Source organism: Cibotium barometz, chromosome 2 (genome assembly GCF_041138505.1).
Source record: "Cibotium barometz isolate CiBa-2024 chromosome 2, ASM4113850v1, whole genome shotgun sequence".
Taxonomy (NCBI): domain Eukaryota; kingdom Viridiplantae; phylum Streptophyta; class Polypodiopsida; order Cyatheales; family Cibotiaceae; genus Cibotium; species Cibotium barometz.
The window spans coordinates 7,106,715-7,129,446 of record NC_141047.1 but is presented as its reverse complement, the minus strand read 5'-3'; the positions used below and the strand labels follow the sequence as shown (position 1 = coordinate 7,129,446).

Sequence of the window (22,732 nt, the reverse complement as noted above, 5' to 3'; positions counted from 1 at the left end):
AACAATCAAAGAGTAAGAGCTACTAGAAAAACTGTCCACATCATCACATGAAGACTTAGAGGTCTTGACAACGTTACATGTTCGTGGGGGGAAAAAAGTTTTAAAGATAAACTATTATAATCCCATCATTGATGATAGACAAATAGATGGAGAGAGAGAGAGAGAGTGAGTTAGATACTATACTAGACTAGTCTACTACTATTCTATACTATACTACTTATATTTATATTTATATAAATGTGTGTGTATATATATATATCTCTTATTTAGGAGTTAAAGAGGGTAATTTATATATTTATATATAAAGAGTGATTTAGAGTAAGGTAGAGAGTTAGAGAGAGGAATAGAAGGAGTTATAGAGTTAAAGAGAGAGAAAGAGTTAGAGAGACAGAGAGTATTAGAGAGAGTTAGAGAGAAATATGTCTTGTTTGAGATAAATAGAGAGAGTTCGAGATAGTAACAGAGATTGAGAGAGTTAGAAAGAGATAGAGAGTGAGTGAGTAAGAGTGAGGTATAGAGTTATATAGAGAGAGAGTGAGTAAGAGTGAGGTATAAAGAGAGTTACAGAGTTAGAGAGAGAGAGAGAGAGTGCACGAGTGAGGTAGAGGGAGAGTTAGAAAGAGAGGGAGAGAGAAAGACTGAGAGAGTGAATGAGAGTGAGGTAGAAAGAGAGTTCGAGAAAGGTAAAGAGAGTGAATGAGAGCGAGGTAAAGATAAAGGGGGAGAGAGAGAGAGAGAGAGAGAGAGAGAGAGAATGAGAGAATGAGAGTGAGGTAAAGAAATGTAACGAGAGTGAGCTAGAGAGTTAGAGAGAGAGAGAGAGAGAGAGAGAGAGAGAGAGAGAGTTAGCAAGTTAGAGAGAGAAATAGAGAGCTAGAGAGAGTATGAGAGATTGAAAGTTAAAGAGGGAGAGGTGAAGAGAGTTATAGTAGCGAGAGAGTGAGATGGAGAGAATTAGTTAGAGTGAGTGAGAGAATTAGATACTATACTATACTACTATTATATGTCTCTGTGTGTGTGTGTGTGTGTGTGAGAGAGAGAGAGAGAGAGAGAGAGAGAGAGAGGTAGAGAGAGATCTAGAGAGAGAATTATAGACTTAGAGAGAGATAGATCTAGAGAGAGAATTAAAGACTTGGAGAGAGAGGTAAAGAGAGTAAGTTGGAGAGAGAGAGAGAGAGAGAGAGAGAGAGAGAGTTGCCCAGTTCATAACTCTCTATTTCTCAAGAGAGCTTGAGAGAGTTAGAGAGAGTTAGCGGGAGTTAGAAAGAGAGAATTAGAGAGGGAGAGTAAGAGAGAGAGAGAGAGAGAGAGAGAGAGAGAGAGAGTTGGCTAGTCCAAGAGAAAGAAATAGAGATGATTAGAGAGAGTAAGTAAGAGAGATAAAGAGAGTTAAAGAGAGAGAGAGAGAGAGAGAGAGAGAGAGAGAGAGAGTGGGAGTGAGGTAGAGAAGAGAGTTAGAGACACAATGAGTGAGAGTGAGGAGAGATTGAGAGAGTTAGAGAGATCGACAGGAGTAAAAGAGAGTAAGAGAGATTGACAGAGTTAGAGAGAGAGTTATAGAGAGAAAGAGAAATATATATAGAGAGAGAGAACATTAGAGAGAGATAGATAGATAGATAGATAGATAGAGAGAGAGAAAGAGAGAAAGTGCTTGTAAGATTCTCAAGATCCGAACTTAAGGTTTCTCAACTTTTGTTCCTCATGTTGTGGCTTGAAGCATGGTAAAACAGTGAAGTTTTTTGCCAACGACCCAACTTCTTAGATGAGAGGTATAATGGGACTCCTTGGGATGATCTTATCTTGTAAGAATTGTAAGAAGGTTATTACCACCATTCCTCATTTCAATGCTATGCTTACGTATGCGTTTAGGTTAAACTTATATTTAGCTTGATAACACATGCGTGAATTCCAGGTTGATTTTTTCAAGTTTACATGTGATATCAGCTACTTGATAGAGAAAGCTCTTTAAAGAGAATGTGGAAGAGGCTCATTGTCGCTGATGGAGCTATCCTAATCTTCCTCAAGGTTAAAAGAACTACCGAGCTCCTTTGATCTTAAAACATTCTGTGCTTCGTAAGTCACGCTCGTGACATCATAAAACCATTGCTTGTTACATGTACCCAGGTTAAATTTCAAATGAAATTATTTCACCATATTATTTTGAGACTACTGCCCGTTTCATTAATTAGTTCCTGCAACCGAGCACTAATTAACGAAATAGGCTAAGGGTTTAACCCTTGGCCTTAAAAAATGCATATAAATAATATTTTAAAAATCTTGAAATTAATTACAGTTATTTTTACATCCTGATCGCATCCGTCTTCCTCTCTGTTGGTCTGCGTCTCGCTTCTCTCTCTCTCTCTCTCTCTCTCTCTCTCTTTCTCGGCAAAGCTGGGCTTTTAAACCCTTCATCAAATACTCCAAAAAGTCGACGCTAAGAAGAATCGCGAAACTTTAAAATAATTTTTTTTTAAATCACTTACTCTAAGGTCTAAATCCTTCTCTTTTTCCATTTCTAAGGTTACCTCTCTTCAACTAACCCATAATATATTCATCATGCCACACAATGATCAACGTACTTAAGACACAAAACACATTTTTATATATATATAAAAATCAACATCCCAAACGATTGGTGAATACATTATTCAAGACACAATCAAGCGCACAATCTATTGTTTCTTACATATCTTGAGAATTGGTTGAGTCATCATGTAAGCCGCTGCTCAACAGACCACTTCACGAAATAACGATATTCTAAGAATGCTGTACATTTTGCAAAACCCATTGCAAAATGTACGAAATAACGACATTCTAAGAATGCTGTACATTTTGCAAAACCCATTGCATTTGTGTGTGGTTGAGTAATTTATATATTCAACATTTGACATGATAGATAGCTATAACCCAGTCTGCAATGTATCGGCAATTGGATTATTGTATACTCTAACGCAATATAAGAACATTAACTTCTTCAGCTTCGGAGCACAAGATAGATAATAGGGCTAAGTACTTTTACGCTTGGGATGTGAATGAAAAGACAAAGCCTTGCTTAGTTGCCTGACTTTCCTAGAATAGTAACATCTTTTGTTTTTACCAACTTTGATTGCACACAAAACATTGGAATTTTATTGAGTATTAAACATACTCCTACCATCACGACATTGAGCAGTTGATGAAAAAACATCAGAACACTAGGCAATAGGCAAAAATCTCACCGACATCACCTGACGAAAGCAAGTCGCGTTCCATGTGAAAAATTATCAACTTCTTTAATTTATCACAGTTTTAAAAGCCAGTCAAATTACGCAATGCCTTTTCTCACAAAACCTCATTAAGCCTCGAAAAGAGATTTAACATGTGGTGGAACATCCTTTTACCATATTGCACTTCACTTTCTATTTCTCCCTCGAAAATTACACTTACACAATTGCCCCATATGCTATATAATGTCCAACCTTTTTGCTTCTTGCTATAGCTATTTGGGTCCCTTATCGTTCATAGTACTGATGGAGATGATGACCCAAAGGAATTGCAAGTGTACCCATAGTACACAACATTGGAGCATCAATAGCCTTGCCATAACCTGGTTGTGAAGCCAAACGTGGGCAAAAAGAAACTAGTCGAAGTTCCAAGACTTCGTAGCGGTACCAAATAGACATCAAACTGAAATGATACGCTTGTGTGAGTGCTCTGTAATTTCATGAAAGTACTGGAAACAAGAGGATATGCATCCCAGCACAATATTAAGACCAAAACATGTAAAAATGCAATAGCAAGAAAGGAAAGCCACGAGGCACTCCTCGCATCAACTAGTGCAAAAGATTTTTCCTCATGCTGTACTAAGCTTCCGATGGATCCGTCTTGTTTGAAGCACCAAATGTTTCCGACGCCCAGTGTTGTTTCATTCGAGACTGAATCCATGGAGCTATTGGGGCCCTTTGAGCAGGTGGGGTTCGAGGTGGCTTTGCTTCACGAAGCTCATTGGGCCTATCCACAAACCTGCACAAGTCAAAGATAACTGAATGCCCTTGCTCATTCATTACTCCCATTTTCAACACTTGAAGCAGGCCGACAACATTGCAAGAGTATCCATGATTTAGAGGAATGGATCATTTTGCTGTCTGGCCAACTGTATTAGACACTAGCTCAAATTGAGCCTAACATCATGCAGATTTTGATGCTTCTAAGTGACAGATGCAAAGTTGTGCAACACTACTCTAATCAAAGTTGCCACATAAGAAGACTGCCATCTTTTATTCTATATGTATAAACCTTGTGTATCAGGTGGTCCTGTGTGGTCTTTACACATTCTAAGCGGCCAACTATGCTAAAGCACCCTTGAACATACTGCACACACAAGGCCAAATGTCATTTGAAGGCACAACGGTCCCTTGGGAGACTAAAGTACCATTCTAAGAGGCCAAATATGCTAAAGCATCCTTTGAACATACACAACAAGCACCCTTGAACATACTGCACACACAAGGCCAAATGTCATTTGAAGGCACGACGGTCCCTTGGGAGACTAAAGTACCATTCTAAGAGGCCAAATATGCTAAAGCATCCTTTGAACATACACAACATAGCAGCTCAGGAAGAAGAACATCCTTTGAAAGCGACCCAGCATTTAAATGTATAAGAAGAAGCCAAGCCGTGCAACTCTGACCAACAAGATTGGTGAAGCCAACCTTCGTTGTGTTTACTCTTTTTTTTTTTTAATCACAATTTTAGTACTGATGCTAAAGATTAGGTACTGAAGTATGTTACACAATGCAAAACTACACAAACTCAAAAACAGATATACTTTGAACTCCACGCGTGAGAGAGTTTGACAAGAACAGATAAGAGTGAGACACAAAAAGGGCAAAGCACAAGGCAACCAAAGATGTGCAAGACAACATTCACGATCTCAATTTCTAATGTATGAGGGAGAGAGGGTCAGGGCAAAGAGAGGGTCCCGATAACCCTCTGAAGGGGCCCCACCCATAGGTGTATTTGATTTTATTTCTCTAGATGAATGTATAGACTGACTTGGACCTGCAGATGCACCGGACAGGAGACTCAATCTGGCCACTTAGGAGATGCACAGCTGGACTGCTTTGTAGTTGCGTGTTTCTCCTACAGGGACAGGCTGAGATGTGTTAGCTTGAATCTGTTGGCTGGCCTGGTATTGACCTGTATGCATTGTGATTTTCTTGCCCTAGGCTGCCGCTGGCATGCTCAAGGCCTTGGAAGTTGGAAGACAGTGAGAAGATGAGTGGGGAGACTCATCCTGCCCTTTTATAGGGGCTGGATCAGGCCAACTCCTGTGTAGTGCTGACCGAGCCCCTTTATGGGCTAGTCGTGGGTGTTAAACCCTCTTGGGAAGGGACCCCCTGGGCGCCCTGCCCTAGCCCTTTGCCCTTTTGGCTATGAGCACCAGACACCCCCATAGCCCCCCCTTTTTGGGTAAACACTGATGGATGATGCTCTTTCACTATTGATGCTACTCCTCGATGTTGCATATCAGACTGGGTACTGTGGCTGAAACTCCGTCTCCATGCTCCAATGACCCTCAACCTTCCATTTATATAGGCTACTGTAGGGCTGGTTGGCTGGTAGTGTTGCCAGGGTTGGCTAGTTGGGTTGACCTACAATCCAATGAAGTGCATAAATCTGTCCACATGGACCCTGTTGGTGTTTCCACCTCCTCAGAAAACTAGTCCACAAGTATCACCATGGCTCAGCCTATAACCACCAATGGGATATGGCCTCTTCTAATACACTTCAAAAGCTCAATTACAAATCTATGGCGAACTAAATTACTAAATCCACTGGAGTACTGTGGCCAGCATATTCAGGATTTATTAGCATTTTATACCAGTCATGGTGGACAAAGCAGGACTGGCCGATAGCAGTTATTCTGGCAGACCTGTGATGATTGAGCCTATAAAACGCTAGGCTCAAACATAGTCTTATTCATCTGATCCCGAATTAAGGGGAGAGTCGTAGTCAGTCCTTAAGACAGTCTTTTGGTCAAGAATTGAGTCCACTTTTGGAAAGCCAAAGACCATGGAATTTGTACAGACATATACACCTTTTTGTACCACAATATACTGAAAATACAGTTCATCTCTCTTCTCTCTATCTATTCATTGCATGTTCCTAATCAGTAGGCTTAGGGCTGGATCAAGTACAGCAAGGCTTCCGCGTGCAATATTGGTATCAAAGCATTCTGGCTCAGCCACTAATCACCAAGCTGTTAAGAAAGGTGCACAAATCCAAGATGCAGCTAGGGTAGCATTTATGAGGTGGTCGGCAGCAAGCAAAGCCAAAGGAAAACATTCCCTAGGAGTTGTTTTCTCGAAGGAGCTTACCATCTTCCCCCTCTGCCAAACTTGATGACGGGATTCCAACCTGTTCTTGGATGACTATCATCATCCCATTCTGTTCCCTGAGTCCCTCTGTCATCCATCCATCTCTGGCAACCCTTTTCACTGAAAACCAAGCTCGGTCTCCAAAACCACTCTGACTTTGAATAAGATCTATGCATCTGTTCCATCCAGTCTCCAATCCGTTCCTGCCCTGTCTCTGAACACCGTCTTGGTCTTCATTCTTGAGAAATGAGTCTGGCACTCTCACTCCACCCCCTTGGAGGATCATCCTCCCTTGGGACCGTTGCCCGAAAGCCTTTCCTGGCTTACAGGACTGCCATCCCCTTTGGGCTTTGTGGAACACCACCAACAAACCTCCTGGGAGCTCTTCCCGGTCTTGTGTTCCTTGCCTTGGGCTTCATATGGGACTGAATCAGGGTTTAGCCTTGCTGAGCCTGATGCTCTGATACCAATGTAACACGCAGAAGCTCTGAGAGTCTTCTTTCAGCCCTAAACACCACTCAGAACATGTTGATGCAAAAACGCAGACAAAAGGGAGAGAAGAGAGAGAGAGAGAGAGAGAGAGAGAGAGAGAGAGAGCTGGAAGTTCAGTATATTCATATGGTACAAAAAGGTACCTCTAAATCTGCAGCCATGGGCTGCCTTCCATGAAAGGTGGAAACACCCAAAACAGTCCTAAATGCTGGACCCACTCCATAAGGGAGTGAATGAAAAACACAATGAGCAACTATGCCTTTATATAGGCCTTTTGGACAAATAGAGTGCTGGCCGACTGCTGGTCAGCCAGCCGACTGGACATAAAACTCATAAACGCTGCTCTGCCTGTTCTCCATGCAGCCGACAGCATCCTATGCAGCCGACAGGTCCTTCCATGTCCTTCTCCTAGTCCAACGCTTGCCTCATCTGCACTTTATGCTCCAAATCCTGGTTCTAGTCATTTTTTTCTGGCTGCCCCTTCTAGACTAGCTTGAGGACATGTCTATGGGCAAAACTTGCACATGACACCATCGACTCTCAGATCAGTTCCAAAGGTGAAGCATCAGGCATGGTCATTTTCAGCAGTATAAATTGCAACATGAGGTCATGTCTAAGGTAAGCTGCTCAGGGAAGCTGTACAAACATTATGATACTTTAGAGAGGGCTAATAAAGTGATAAGGCATTACATTGATCTCACAGGTAAAGAAAAAGACATACTCTATGTAAGCCATTGTGGCTGCATCTCCTTGTCTTATGCGCGTTCGCAACACTCTAGTGTAGCCACCTGCTCGCTCTCTGAAAAAGGCTACTGGTTTTAGCATCCAGTGACGATGTTTTGAATTGCTACAAGACACATTGTTGCAGAAACCCTGACAAAAAGCGTCCACTTACTTGTACCGTTCTGCTATTTCAGTGAAAAGCTTGTGAAGCTCAAAATCTCCACGCAAAACAGCTGCTGCCTTTCTCCTAGCAAATATAGTCCCCTGTAGCAACATTTACATGTGTGTCATAAAGAGAGCCGCCTCCTGTGGCTGTAATCCATCAAGGAAGTGCATCCCTACCTTAGGGTACACAGCCAAGGTAAAGGGTTTAATTCAAACTATCTATGCATAAAACCTAAAACAGGCCAGATTCACATAAGATTCCCCTATAAAGCCTGTGAGGTTTTAAGTACTAGACGGATCTCTGTATGTTGTTAACTCATCATAACACACTACAAGCTACAACCTACATTGTTCTTATCCTTTTATCAAGCACGAAGACGACAAAGAAGGCAGGCAAACACAATTGCAAAAAGAATTCCGTAAAATTGTAAGAGGAAATTTAGCTGCATCATGCTTATGCAAGAGTCACTTTCACTGCCAGCAAGCACTTACAAGCATACAAAATAGTGCTACACTTGCAACATATTGACACCCTTTTCTGGGTTTAGTTTGATAGCATTTATTTTGGACTACGAATAATGACCCTGCTTTCTAGGATATAAATAACAGATAGCAGTCCTCTGCTGGAAATAACATTTTGCTTTGAATGGTGAGATGAACGTACTGAAGGTATCAACCTTGTCTTCAGTTTGAAAGTACCATTCAAGGCCTAGATAAGCTTGCCACGATGCCACATAGGCATTCCAGCACATTAACCCTGGAGCCCACACTGCACTCTAGCAGCACCCCTGCAAGCTCAGGAAGCACCCGCCTGAATCTCCCCTGTCTCACCCCCTCCTTGAAAAAAAGCTCCATATCATGGCAGAGGTTCCCACACAGAAGTGATTTTGGAACATTAGTCAAAGGACATAAAGCTAAGGCTAAATAGCTGTAGCCAAAGGCCTGAAAGACCTCTCAGGCAATCCACACACTCACATTCACATCCCAATGTGGACATTGTGGCTGCGGCCCGCAGAAGAGGGGAGGGTGTTCAATTCAGCATCCTTATGATGGGTTAAACTATGCTCAAATGTAAGTCTAGATCCTACACATTAAACAAACTTGATAGGAAAGCAATAATAGGTCACACAATTAGCATTGATAAGGCTTCCACAAATGGGCTGCATGCAGCCATAGAAGTCCAATAGGCATTCAACAGGACAACAACTGATTCTAGTGGGCCCCTTGGTGCTTATTCAGCTGTTGACAAGCTATTTGACACCACCATCAATAGGTTGAGCAGGCCAACTGAGTCTTGAGACCCTTGGAGACATTTAAAGACTTGCAAATCAAGGGTACCACCTGCATATGGATTGCAGTGGCTGCAAATCAAAGACCTGAGAGGTACAAGGGCTGTATAAGTACTGATCTGCAGTCATATAAGATTTCCAACGCACTCTTTTCATCATTGAAGTTACCCGGGGGAAATAATGTCTAATTGTCTACATACAACAAGAGAGAGGTACCATGTTGATGGGAGAGCACTCTTATAGACTTTTGAAAGCAATCTTGCCGAAATTGTTCAGGCCATTCCTATAACCGACCCTCCTCCCCTGCAGTGGTTGGGAGTGTTCACCAGGCATGATATACCCCTAGCAGTTCATGGCATGGATGAGAGTTCTACCTTACTCACCTTCTCTATTGGACCTCATGGCTGATTCGAGAGAGCAGAGACCCCCTTGGAGGATTTCAAGGGATGCACCTTGCAAAGGGTGAGGGTGATCGGTTTCCATGCACATGAGTGGCACATCGACCCTCCACTGGCCAACGTGGCAAGAGAGGGACTTTGGTTTGGGAGGGAGGGCCTCTCACGCGTCTCTAGTGGGACCCAAGAGAATGGACACGCATGATCCAAAGGACACTGAGGAGACCCCTGGTGCCCCTCTTTTGCATACACTGCACGGCTGGGTCATAGGGTTCAGATGCCAAAGGTTGAGGCCACTCTAGCAACAAGACACTAGCAATCCCAAGGGCTCTCGCCACATTTTCTCTCAAATTTCTGGAAGAGGATGTGGGATAGTTTTCGGCCGCGGACGATCACTCTCTTCATGTGGCACCTGGCACATAGGAGAGCTTGCTAGTTGGCACTTGGTTGGCCATTGGGGGTAGGTCAGCATTATGTCTTAGGTGTGGCCATCCCCAGTAGTCCCAACGTCATTGTCTTTGGGATTGCCCGAAGGCTCAGCAAGTTTGGCAACGAATCCTACGCATTTTCACTATGGATCGGGAACCATCCCGCATTGTTACATGGGGCACAGTTACTTAGGCCGCGATCGTCATGTCATATGAGGAGGGTGGTGGGGACTAGCCCTTCAGGTCTCTCACCTTCGTATTTCTGTAATGCTAGTTTCAACTCCACCTACATGTCATTGGACTCCACGTTTTAGCCAGAGATGGGAGATTTGCACCAGTATTGCTATGTGGCACATCTAGAGAGCTCAATGCAACAAAGCCATTGAAGGCACCCTCACCCCACCAGCAGTGTCCATTTGGAGCATCTAGCTTGATATCATTCATACCCTCCGTGGTCAATGGGAAAAGCTTCAAGGTGGCTTAGACCGCATGCAAAAGTGCCGAGAGGCCTTCTTGAAGATCTGGCATCACGGTCCCTCGCTTATTGAAAGTGATGGCAAGCCCACTTGGCACTATAGACCACCTGTGTGGTTGTTCTCCCCTCCCCCCATTGTATGAGATAGCTTTCTCCTCCTAGAGAGGCCAGCCAGAGGAGCAAAGCATCCTCCCCTTTTTTGCTTCTCGACTCTTGCTTCCCATTTGGGGACGAGTTTGTACTTTATGGTTGTTTTTCTTGGTAATAACTAATAGAAGGATCTTTTTCATCGAGGAGAGCCAAGGCATCCTATAGAAAGAAAGAAAGAAAGTTATATTTACGCCTTACAAAGCCTGATGGGCCTATGAGACAAAAGATGATCACAAGTATCCATGGAATATCATCATCATGGAAAACCAAAAAGAAAACCGAAACAAAACTGAAATTGAAACTAGAAACCTAGTAACTGAAGTCGCCTAGGTAAATGCACAAAATAAAATGGGGGAGCATGCTATAAAGTATACAAGAATGATCATAATGCACTTTATCCCAAATCTATGGAGGAGAGGGGTCCATGGAGGACATCCATCATCGGGTAGGAGAGGATGGCCGTAAATGGTGAAGAGAGGATGAGAAGAAGAGGTCTAAATTGTGCGTCGGTGATGTGTAAGGATCACATCGATCTAGGCCTGATGGGTTGGAGGTGGTCGTGGTCCAGGGAGCCGAGGTCATCTTGCAACTCGGAGCATTGTGGCGCGCGGTAGAGTGACCCCTAAGCTCCTGGATACTGTCCTAGTTTGATGAAGTGCCAGATCTGCTGGTGGAGGAGGTACATCATGCTGGGGCTGGAAGGAGCTGGTGACCCTGAGCTGGGCTGAACTAGCTCGTGAGGTCTATGCTCTGAGGAGGCTCTCTGTGTGTTGTCGTAGCTCCAGCAAGAAAAAGCCCAAGCATCTCTGGTCTAGATAATCCATGATATGGCTAATAGGACCAAACCCCTCTCTAAAAAGGCAATGGTACCTCCCTCTGATCTCATAGTAGACTGAGCATCAGCATGCATAATGCTCCTCTAGCTCCACCTCTCTGCTGCATTATCAACAAATCTTCTTCTTCCTGGGTATCCTCATTTGCTCTGCCGGCCTCAATCTCTAGGGTATGGGATGAAACTCGGAGTTGGCCAATAGCAATCCTCATGGCATGAGACATAAAGATATCCATGTTGCTTGATCTCTGTATGGACCCATCCTCAGTGAGCCTAAGGAAATGATCCCGATAATACTGCATCTTGATGGAAAGGGCCCCACCGAGGTAATCCAAGCGTCCCTAATATGTGTCTGAAGTAAATCATATTGTTCACGGTCCACATGGGAAAGCCTAGGGTATGGTGAGTCTCGCTTTGTTATCACATAGTTTACAGCACATGGGCTTCACCCTCTTGGTTTACAGCACATGGGCTTCACCCTCTTGGTTTACATATGCCTATGATGAGGATTCTCTTGTCAGACAACCTTGTGGCATAGTGGATCCACTTCAAGAACACTTTGTTTGAAGATTGTTTTCATTGCAAAGTTTTTTCCCCCTTGAGTAGGTCCTCTTGTAGTCGCAATTTGGTACCTGCACGTAGGCCGCTTGTACTTCTTGCACGTGTTACAACTTGTCACCACAAGTAGTCCACAATACCAATCAAGGCTTGCCGGGGTTTGAAATTGGGACCTCCCCTCCCCAAACCACAAGCCAGATCACACGTGCATGTTGCCATGTTGCATCGATCTTGTGATCACCAACAAGCTTGTCCTACAAATACTCCTTTTGTTAATAAAATACCTTTCTTGTGTGTGTGTGTGTGTGTGTGTGTGTGTGTGTGTGTGTGTGTTTTCGTGGTCGGGTGTAGGCACGATTGGGGGCTGGCCATCTTCGACTCCGAGTGTAGTGTTGGTGGTAATAAAATACCTTGCTTGCACGTGTGCACATGTGTGGGGTGGGGACGGGATTGGGGGGGGGGGGGGGGGGGGGGGTTGGGGGGTCGGCCCATCTTCAACTCCCAGTGTGGTGTTGGTGGTCTTGGTGTTTTGTGGCATTTCAATTATGCTTGATTGAATGTGTAATGAAATTAGTATTCAATTAAACCGAAGTTTAAAATCGGGACCTCCCCTCCCCAAATCACAAGCCAGATCACACGTGCCTCTTGCCAAGTTGCATTGATCTTGTGATCACCAACAAGCTTGTCGTCCAAATACTCCTTTTGTTGATAAAATACCTTTCTTGTGTGTGTGTGTGTGTGTGTGTGTGTGTGTGTAGGGCGATTTGGGGGGGGGGTTGGCCATCTTCGACTCTGAGTGTAGTGTTGGTGGTAATAAAATACCTTGCTTGCGCGTGCGCACGTGGGTGGGGTGGGGTGGGGGCGAGATTGGGGGGGTTGGGTGGATGGCCCATCTTCAACTCCCAGTGTGGTGTTGGTGGTCTTGGTGTTTTGTGGCATTTCAATTATGCTTGATTGAGTGTAATGAAATTAGTATTTAAGTGCTCTGAGATATGTGCTCCCCTCTTGCATTGTTATTAGAGCCTACGCTGTCACGTGCACACCCTGTTGAAATTAGAGCAATGTGATGAGCTATGGTGGATCAAATACTAGAATTAACATCATTAACAAAGTGATTAGCAAATAATTAAGACGTGATTAGTGAGTAATTAACAAATAGCTTAATGTAGGCATGATAATCAAAAACCAGCAAGTAATTAAGACGTGATTAGTAAGTAATTAACAAATAGCTTAATGTAAGCATGGATAATAAAAAACCAGCAAGTTCTCATTAGGCCAATGCCTCAATTTATAGTGTTTACATCCAAGCATCTAATCCCCCACTGATTTCTCCTTGATTCACTCCACCTCTCGTGCTTGATTCTCTCCACCTCTTCACTTTTCCCATAATATCTCCAGAATATCTCCACACTTCCTAAATCTTCTCATGCTACCCTTTATTTTCTCCCAGTAGATTCTTCTTACCTTTTCACAGGTTCTCTCACATTTACACATTCTCTTTTACAGCCTCTTGCCAAAGGCTTGTTCCCGCACACACCCTATTCACTTGTATATTTCAACACCTCCGCTCAAGTGAATACTCCTAGAACACCTGGACCCTATACCAAGTTTCTCTCTTACTTGATAGTCCGCGACCAGTGTCTAGCACACCTCCCCTCAAGTTAACTTAGCACACCTGGACCCTGTACCAAGTTTCTCTCTTACTTGATAGCCCGCGACCAGTGCCTCAAGTCCCTAAACTCATAGTCCTTGACACTCTCTCTCTATGTGTCCAAGGCTACTACAAGTGCCCGCGACCTTGACTAAAGTGCTCACACATACATCTATCTACCACATGGCCTACATCATCGGTAGCTCAGAGGTGGTTTTACTTTGTTGGGACAGGTTACATTGGGTTGTGGGGTCTGTCTCTCTCTCTCTCTCTCAGAGATTTTCACATGGCTCCTCACTCTTTGGAGCCTCACATCTTCTCTTGTCTTCAGTCTTCTTGTCGTGGCAGCTTCTCTTCCGCGTCCATGTCTTCCTCTTCTTTCAGTCTTCTTGTGGCAGCTTCTCTTCATGCGTCCATGTCTTCCTTCAATGCTTCCTCTAGATCTTCTTCTCGGTGTGGATCCTCTTCTTGGAAAGAGATATTCTTCTTCTTTCATGGCTGGGGCCATGAGGTTGTCCGTCAGGTCTTCTTGCTTCATGTGAGCAACATGTTTAACCGTTTTGCTAACAGTTCTTTTGGGTTTTTGATGTTTATCTTGTGTCATTATGCAATGCAAACCCAATCTATGCGGGAGATCTTACCTCTTGCCTTATTCTGGACAAAGGCAATGTCTGATCCCATTTTTACACAGATGCAATGTGCCCAATACATAATGCATATGGCATTCATTTTTATGCACATTCCCAAATGCAACTCTGGCTGTGAATAATCTTGAATTTGAGTGAGATTTACAGACATTAACCAAGGGTTAAATGCAAAATGATGATTATCACAAATTTATCAGCACAATTTTACCAAAAATTACATTAAATCAAGGATAACCAATTTGTACGGAATGGTTGGAGTATCACACCAACTCCGAATTGCAATCTGAAGTTATAGGATCTGTATCAAATACCTAATGGTTAATTTGAACTCTCAATTGCACCAAAATACAGTGATTAGCACTGATTAATCATTGATTAGTAAATTAATCCTCTGTTTTATGTGCAGAAAACAGAGTATGTGGGGAGTCCAGATCTGGGACCTTAGACTTCAAATGAGCTCAAATGCTTTCAAGGCCATCAATAGCAATGAGTCTAGTAGAGGATTAAGCCAAGAAACACAAGATTTGACCAAATATTAAATGCTTAATCTCTGTTTTACCAAAGTCACCTGCAGATTTGATGAAGAGCTTGGATCTCACTGTAGACTTGATCAAATTGAATTCTGACTTCACCAGCTTGTAGAGCATGCTTGAAAACCCTTGGAGCTATGAGGAATTAGAGCAATTTGATTGGATGAAGACAAGATCTGCAAATTCCTCAGAAAAAACTGCGTTGGCTAAAATCGCGATTTCTCCTTCGTCCGGCGACGGTTTGCTGCGTTGTTTCGACTGGCTGGAGCACAAGGGTGTTGGCTGTTTGTGGCTAGAAGGATTTGGCCTAATGTTGAGTGTGCAAGGAGCTAGAGCTCCTCCACCAACTGGGGGTACAAAGGTGAGTTGAAAAATAACTAAAAATTTGATTAATTTCTAATTATCTACTAATCCTAATTAACTAGATAATGGGCTCATAAACTTGATGGATTCTAGGCATGGCTCTGATACCATGTTGAGATTAGAGCAATGTGATGAGCTATGGTGGATCAAATACTAGAATCAACATCATTAACAAAGTGATTAGCAAATAATTAAGACGTGATTAGTGAGTGTAACAAATAGCTTAATGTAGGCATGGATAATAAAAAACCAACAAGTTCTCATTAGGCCAATGCCTCAATTTATAGTGTTTACATCCAAGCATCTAATCCCACTGATTTCTCCTTGATTCACTCCACCTCTTTTGCTTGATTCTCTCCACCTCTTCACTTTTCCCAGAATATCTCCCAGAATATCTCCACACTTCCTAAATCTTCTCATGCTACCCTTTATTCTCTCCCAGTAGATTCTTCTCACCTTTTCACAAGTTCTTACATTTACACATTCTCTTTTACAGCCTCTTGCCAAGGGCTTGTTCCCGCACACACCCTATTCACTTGTATATTTCAACACACCCCTCAGGTGTACAAGTGATATGGCATCATCTAAGCATCATAAACATTTATTAGCTCTTATTCAGGATCATTAAGCATCATCCAAGGCATTTAAGCATTAATGCAAGCATTCCCAACATGTATGGGACTGGTTCAGGCCATCTTCAGCACATGAGCATTCGGGCATTTAATAGCATCAGGTCGGAGCAGTTTATCCACAGCCGACAGCAGTTTATTCACAGCCGACAGCATTTAATAAGTATTTATTGCAGCCGTGAAGGTGCAGATGGCAGCCGACTGCAGTTGGGATAACCGACCTGGTCCGACCAGCATCAGCACCTCATATATAAGCAAATCACATCATTTCAGTAGAGATCATCTGAGCATCTCATCTCTCCTCAGCGTTTTCCGCCCATCCATGGAACAAGGGAGAAGCAGATCAGCAGTATAGCCAGTATATTCAGCACATAGTTCATCTTCCTACCTCCTACATAGAGGAAAGTCGGCATTCAAGTGGTGGACCTCAGCATTGGAGCAAGGAACAATCCTCATCATCAGCATTCAGCCTATCCCTCTCATCACGAGAAAGATCTTCATCTAGGACAGCATCATAGATCTATTTATAGATCTTCATTGTAACCCATTCATCTAATATAGCTGCATTGCATTGCATTGACACTAATTGCCTATCTCTTAAGCATCATTAAGTGAAGTTTAGTTAGCCTAAGATTGTGATTACTACGATCTATCCTTACATGTCACATAAGCTTCCTTCCTCTTTAAAGCAAGACGATCCTATCTCATAAGTCTTGATTAGCTTAGTCATGATGGCCAGCCACTCATAAGCCTTTTTGAGGCCACTTATACGACACAAACACCAAGGTGGAGCCCAAGAAGAGTGACCCTTGAAATTAGAGATGTCGAGGTGCCAAGAACCAAGTGCCACGCTACCAAGAGGAGACAAAGCCATGCAACAAAATCTAGATGTGGAGGCTGCCAAGAAAAGAGTCATCATGGAAAATGCAATCTTTGAAGAGCTTCCTCAAATTTTGAGCACAAAACCAAAGGAGTTGGCCTTTGAATTTTGATTAATAATGGGCATGTGGTGAGAGATGCAACTGGCACTTCAGCCTTCAAGACTCCACCTTATTTCGCTGCACTTAGAAACACATCGGAGAAACCAAGGCCCATTGCTCCGCAATAAGATTTTTCAACCTCTTCCACCTATTCCTCTTTGTCATGGAGTGTCACCAGCCTGGACATTTCCCAGTCTGAAAGGGGTCTGGTGGACTCCAGGATGTTTAAATATTTGGAAAGTACAAGCTTTGGGAATGGGGGATTATCCTAGAATACAAAGGACCACACTCCTAAAATTTAGGAGAGTTGCTATTTTTGGCCCGACTTCGATGGAAATTTTGTTCGCGTCATTACATCTGGAATTGAGCAGATACCAAGAGTTGGCAAAGTGCCTATGACAGAATATCTACTAGTTGGGATATTTTTAGAGATAAAGTTTATGGAAGGACCCATCTCTTAGATTGGGACATGTGGCAAGAAAGTGGACCAAAGTGAGACAAGTGGCCTGACACTTGTTAGAAAGTGGATCAAAGTGAGACAAGTGGCCTCACACTTGTCACTTCAGCTATTGTGTGGCTCTCCACTTGTCATTGTAGCCTTCTCTTGCCATTTTAGCTCATGGGAGGCCCAAATCTATAAATTGGAGCCCCCTCTCTTCATTAATGGAGGCTCTCTTGCTGCACACTAGCCTCTACCACCGTTGAAGGCTGCCCTAATGATGGCTACTCTCTTTCTCTCTCTCTTGAAGGCTGCCCATGAAGAATACCCGCTGATGGGGACTGTTTTGGAGGCTTCCATCGCGAAGAAATACTAAAGGCAAGGGAATTTAATCATTTATTATGATTTCTAGCCATTGTACTTGTTGCACCAGCATTTGTACTTGCTGTACCTGCTGTACCAACCACCGTACCGGCTATACCAGCCTCTGTACCTGCTGTACCAGCCACCCCGTACTGGCTGTACCAGCCTCTGTACCTGCTGTACCAATCATTGTACATGCTGTACCAACATTTGTACTTGATGTACTTGCTGTACCAGCCACCGTACCGGCTGTACCAACCACTGTACCTATTGTACCAGCCACTGTACTTACTGTACCAACCATTGTACCTGCTGTACCGGCTGAATGGAGAGTTGTACTTGCTGTACCAGCTCTATTGCATGAAGACCCGTGGTTTTTGGGGAAGAATCAGTACCCACACGGAGGTATATGGATTATATTGTTGGCTCGGCATTTCTACAGCCTATGTTCCGGCTTGGTTGCCTCGTGTTGGGCTGTGTTATGGCATTTGTATATGGATAATCCGGCATCTCCCGTGGGAGGAGTAAGGCCCTCAAAGCTTGTAAATTATTCTCCTTGGGTAATAAAATACTCCAAGGGGGGGGTCGGCCCATTCCGGCCTCTATGCGGTGTCACACGTGCAAGCTCCATTTTCAGCATTTGTGGATGTTTTGTCCAGCTTTATGTTTTATGCAAAGTGATGATGGATATGTGTTAAGGCTGTGGCCATGTTTAAGTGTTTTAACATGCATTGATGGTATCAACAAGTGTGTAAAAGGCCCTAGTCTCCCGGGCACCCGCGTGCGAGTTTCATGGAGTAGGGGACTTCCTTGAAGATTCCAAGATATCCAAAAGCGTGACTCATGTTCAAGAGAGCATAGAGAATCATCCCCATCACATGAAGAAGAAGAGAAGAAGTCACATCACAAGATGCAACAACAAAGGGAGTTAAAACCCGGCGAGGAGGGACGACATGAAATTCGAGTACTTTCATGGTGAGTTTGATGCAAACAAAGCTTTTTCGTTCATTTCTCAATTTGAAATTGCATTTTGAGATGATGGCTTCATCAAAAAGTCCAAATTGTGCCATGCTGCTCATGAAAGAGAAGGCTAGCAATTGGAATTTGGTGGCTTGCCAAAAAGCTTTGAAAGAAAGCAGCCACCAATTGGGCTGAACTCAAAGGGATGTTTTATACACAATTCTTGTCAGATGCACTCATGCATTGAGGTGCTATGTGGCACAGTGGCTCATCATCAGTGCTACACTTGTACAGAAATAGAACCCTATAGGGATTTCTTTTGTTGTATGGCATAACCCCATTGTGAGCCCTAGCCCAGGGACATGCCAAGCAACGAGCTACGTAGATCACATCTGCAGCCTTAGGTGCCAGTATGTGCCACTTAACCCACTTGGAGAACAACTCGCATGTAGGTCATCCTAGGGTAGTGGTGTTAACAAGCATGTAGAAGCATTAGGCAACATGGGCCTTAGGGCCAGCCTTAGGTGTGCTCCCACATGGATTGCCCAAGAGCCACGAGGGCCAGCCATGGGGCCAACATGGTGGGGCCATCCGCCAACAAAATAACCTGCAGCCACGTGTATAAAATCTCCTGCATAAATAGCATTTTCAGCATGTCATGGGCATGAATAAACAGGCCAACAGCACATGTAGATTATTTCAGCAGTTAAGATGTGTGCCTAAGTCCCAGGACTTGTGCATGCATATCTTCAGCAAAGCACCCTCAGCATGGTACAGTCCAATGCATACAGCCATCAGTCCTGCATTCCCTTAGCAGATCTAGGTTAGCATATTGGCTCCCAAAGAGGCTTCTAAAGTGCCTTCAGACCGCATGATGGTTCAGCCGACATTTGGTTTTTCTCGTCCTTGTGTTTGGCATTCCACAGTCAACCGTCGTCAGTAAGTTCTTGGGAAAGTCTGCATTCTCCAAAGCAATAAAAGAAAATACTCCTGCTTGCAAGAGGGGCCCCTAAGTGGGTAGTTGGGACCCCATCTTGTGTTGACTCTCCATCTTCTAACATAAAGGTATAAAGAAGGCCTTGCTGTGTGTTACACGATCATACCAATTGCATGCTACATAGGTATAAGAGCTTCTGGTTATGACCCACCTTTGCTTTGCCTAAAGTGGAGCATCTCGTGGATGATAAAACTGAGGTTGCAAAAAACCACCTCAATCCCCCCACCCGTTGATTATTAGTAGTTCATTACCTAGGATATGTTATTGGTGCTTCCGGTATTCGCCTTGAGCCTGGAAAGATGCAAGCTATACTAGATTAGGAAATCCCCTATATATGCTCAAGGGGTTGAAGATGCGTCGTCAAAAAGTGCCCACAAGCGAGGCTCTTGAGGCATTTAATCCAATGAAGCATTTAATCCAATGAAGAAAGTGGCCTCCGTAGCACGAGTTCTTAAGCTAGCATCATGGGATGACCCGTTTGAGGTTATTACCGATGCTAGCAAAATTGCCATTGGAGTTGTTTTACAGCAAGATGGAAGACCAATGTAGCTTATTGTTGACATCTATGTCATGTGGGGAGTGGTGTGTGAACACTAGGACTTGCCAAGCCACTTTTTACTCTCTTTAGGAGAGGTCTTTTCCCCTCAGCTCTTTTACATGTGAACCAGCTCCTATTTCACTTATGGGGTTTCACATATTATAGTACTTTTACACATAATCCATAACATTTGCTTTGTGTGCCTCTCCTTGTACTCTCACAACTGTGCTTCTTTGGGTGTGGGTGTGGGTGTGGATTTTTGTGCTTGGTTACAACATCTCTCCAACATTTGGTATCAGAGCATGAGGCTTTGTGATTCTATGGACTCACATCCGCAATAGCAACTTATGTGGAGTGGCTGGAGCAACCAGTTTTTTAACCTGGAGGCAGTTTGCAGCTTCAACCACCTTCTCTCCCTACCTTGCTCTCTTCAAAAGACCCCTTGGGGTGCCTAATATAGGCCTTCACTTGCAAGGAGGCAAAGCTCCATTGGAGCTAGGAGTAGGAAAAATAGCCGCCACTCTATAGGTCAGCCCAACCATCTTCCATAGCCTGCTCCAAGAAGCCGCGTACACACACGAACTGGTCAAGCGGCAGTCCAATTAAACACCCCCCTTTTCAATTTTTTGACTTGCGGGATTTCCATCCTCCAATGCCGAACAGAGGCGGCGCCCAATTCAGCCACCTGCCACCCGCTGCCGCCGGCACTACCATTGTAGGCATCGAAATACGTTACCCGAGCTTGCAAAAATTTCAAAAATTAATCCTCTAACCTTACTCTCCTTTCAATACCTTTGCAGGTTTTCAAAGAGCTACTTGAAGTGTTATACATTGTGATCAGTAGCAAACACACTTGCACTATTATTGGGGGTTTTGCATCCCCTACATTAAGTTGGGTACATGGGGTACACTCGCAAACAATATGGCTGGCAATGAGTTGTTTGAGATGCTTGTTGTTGAAGACAAGCTTGATGGGACTAACTACCTGTTGTGGGCCTATATGATGAGGCATCTACTGGTGGCAAAAGGGCTTTGGGGAATCATTACAGGAGAAGAACACACAGTGTCTGCAGTGCAACAACCAGCTGCTCCTGCTACTTCTACAGGAGGTGTTAACAGTTGCTTCAATCATACAAGCACCTGCACCTACTACAGATCAAAGACAATGGGATTCTCGAGATGCACATGCACATGCCCTCATTGCTCTCTTAGCGAAGAGAGGTATCATACCACATATCTGTTCATGTGTCACTACTAAGTTAGCGTGGGATGCCCTTGCAACACTATATCAAGTGCGCAATGAGGTTCGTGTGGCCTACGTGAAAAAGCAACCGGACCTTTTGCATATAGATGAGGGTAACTCTATGGATGAGTATCTCAAGAAGGTGAAAGACCTTCCATAACAGCTTGCAAACATTGATGAGCTTATTCAGGGCAGTTCTCTTGTCACTACCATCCTCAATGCATTGCCTGACACGCATCAGGGCTTTGCTACTACACTTCGAGTACTCATGAAAGGCAATGCAAATGCCTTTTCTTTTGATGAGCTAGTGTCTTTGCTTCTCCAAGAGGAGAAATCCAAACGAACAGGTTGGGAATGAGGGTTGGTGGTCGGGTTTTTTCCACTCAAGGCAAAGGTAAAGGCAAGGCATCCAGTGCCAGTGGCTATAAGGCTAAAAGGTGGGCCAGCTACCTCTTCTAGCAAGGATGTAGACAAGGTGACAAAAGCCTAAGAAGAAGGGTAAATGCAGTTACCGTCGTAACCCAAGGCACTACATAAATGAATGCAGGAAGAGGCTTGCAAAAGAGAAGGAGAAGAAACTCTGGCTGTTGGACAGCCACAGCAAGAGAGAGAGAGAGAGAGAGAGAGAGAGAGAGAGAGAGAGAGAGAGAGAGAGTTGTATTAACGACTTCAAAAGGCCAAAATGACCTATGAGACCAAAAGGTTACATCATATCCATGAGGTACATCATCCTGGGTACAAAATAATAATAAAGAAAGCTAACAAAAATCTAGAACTATAAAATCTAATCTAGGTACATGAGCAGAGAGCTCTCATATCACCCTAATATATCCCTCATGGGCCGCTGTGACATGGTGCTCAAGGTGGTAAAACTAAGCCAGCGCGAGGTCTTGCAATGATGGGAGATGATGGCCCGAATCCTCTTGTGGTAGCGTGGCTGTGGGCGAGGGCCATGGGGTCTAGGGCATCGAGCTTTGCATAACCTAGTGGCTCTGTGGAGTGTCACACCTCTCGGTCAAGCTCCTACACTAGCCTATGGTCCGGGCATGGGGAGAGAGAGAGTGTGTATTAGGTTTCAGCTCACAAACAAAACAAAAATGGAGGTAGGCAGAGTACACAAAAGATGAGTGAGAATCAATGGAGGTGATGGAGTCAACCATCCACATATATCCATCCATCATAATAATATGAAAGTACAAAAAGCAATAGATAGAATCTCCTTTCACACTGGATATCCAAGGGGAAAAACCACATGGGAAAAAGTGCCCTAGTTTAGGTCCTATCATGTAGCACTACCATAAATGTGCATTTGCCTTCAACCCCCCCCCCCCCCCCCGCCCCGTAGTGGAAGTGTAAGGTAGCAAGTCACTCTCTGAATGGGAGCAAACCTAAAGCTTTTCGGAAAGCTTCAAACTTCTCTCTAGGTAAAGCCTTCGTAAATAGATCTGCAACATTATCTTGTGTAGGGCAGTAAGATAAACTAATCTCCCCTCTGCATGTTCTCTCTCACATAATGATAATGGATC

At 43.8% G+C, this 22,732-nt stretch overlaps 1 protein-coding gene across 1 annotated transcript in view; it reads right to left on the bottom strand.

Moving 5' to 3' along the window:
* Positions 1–3,374: 3,374 nt before the first annotated feature.
* LOC147640595 (uncharacterized) overlaps positions 3,375–22,732 on the bottom strand; it is a 56,001-nt gene continuing 36,643 nt past the window's right edge. The window contains exons 4-6 of the mRNA XM_086813334.1: positions 7,747–7,838; positions 7,573–7,650; positions 3,375–4,002 (exon numbers count right to left, since the gene is read on the bottom strand). Of these exons, the coding sequence (XP_086669460.1) occupies positions 3,843–4,002; positions 7,573–7,650; positions 7,747–7,838 (330 nt within the window). The 3' untranslated portion in view covers positions 3,375–3,842. The remainder of the gene's footprint in view (positions 4,003–7,572; positions 7,651–7,746; positions 7,839–22,732) is intronic.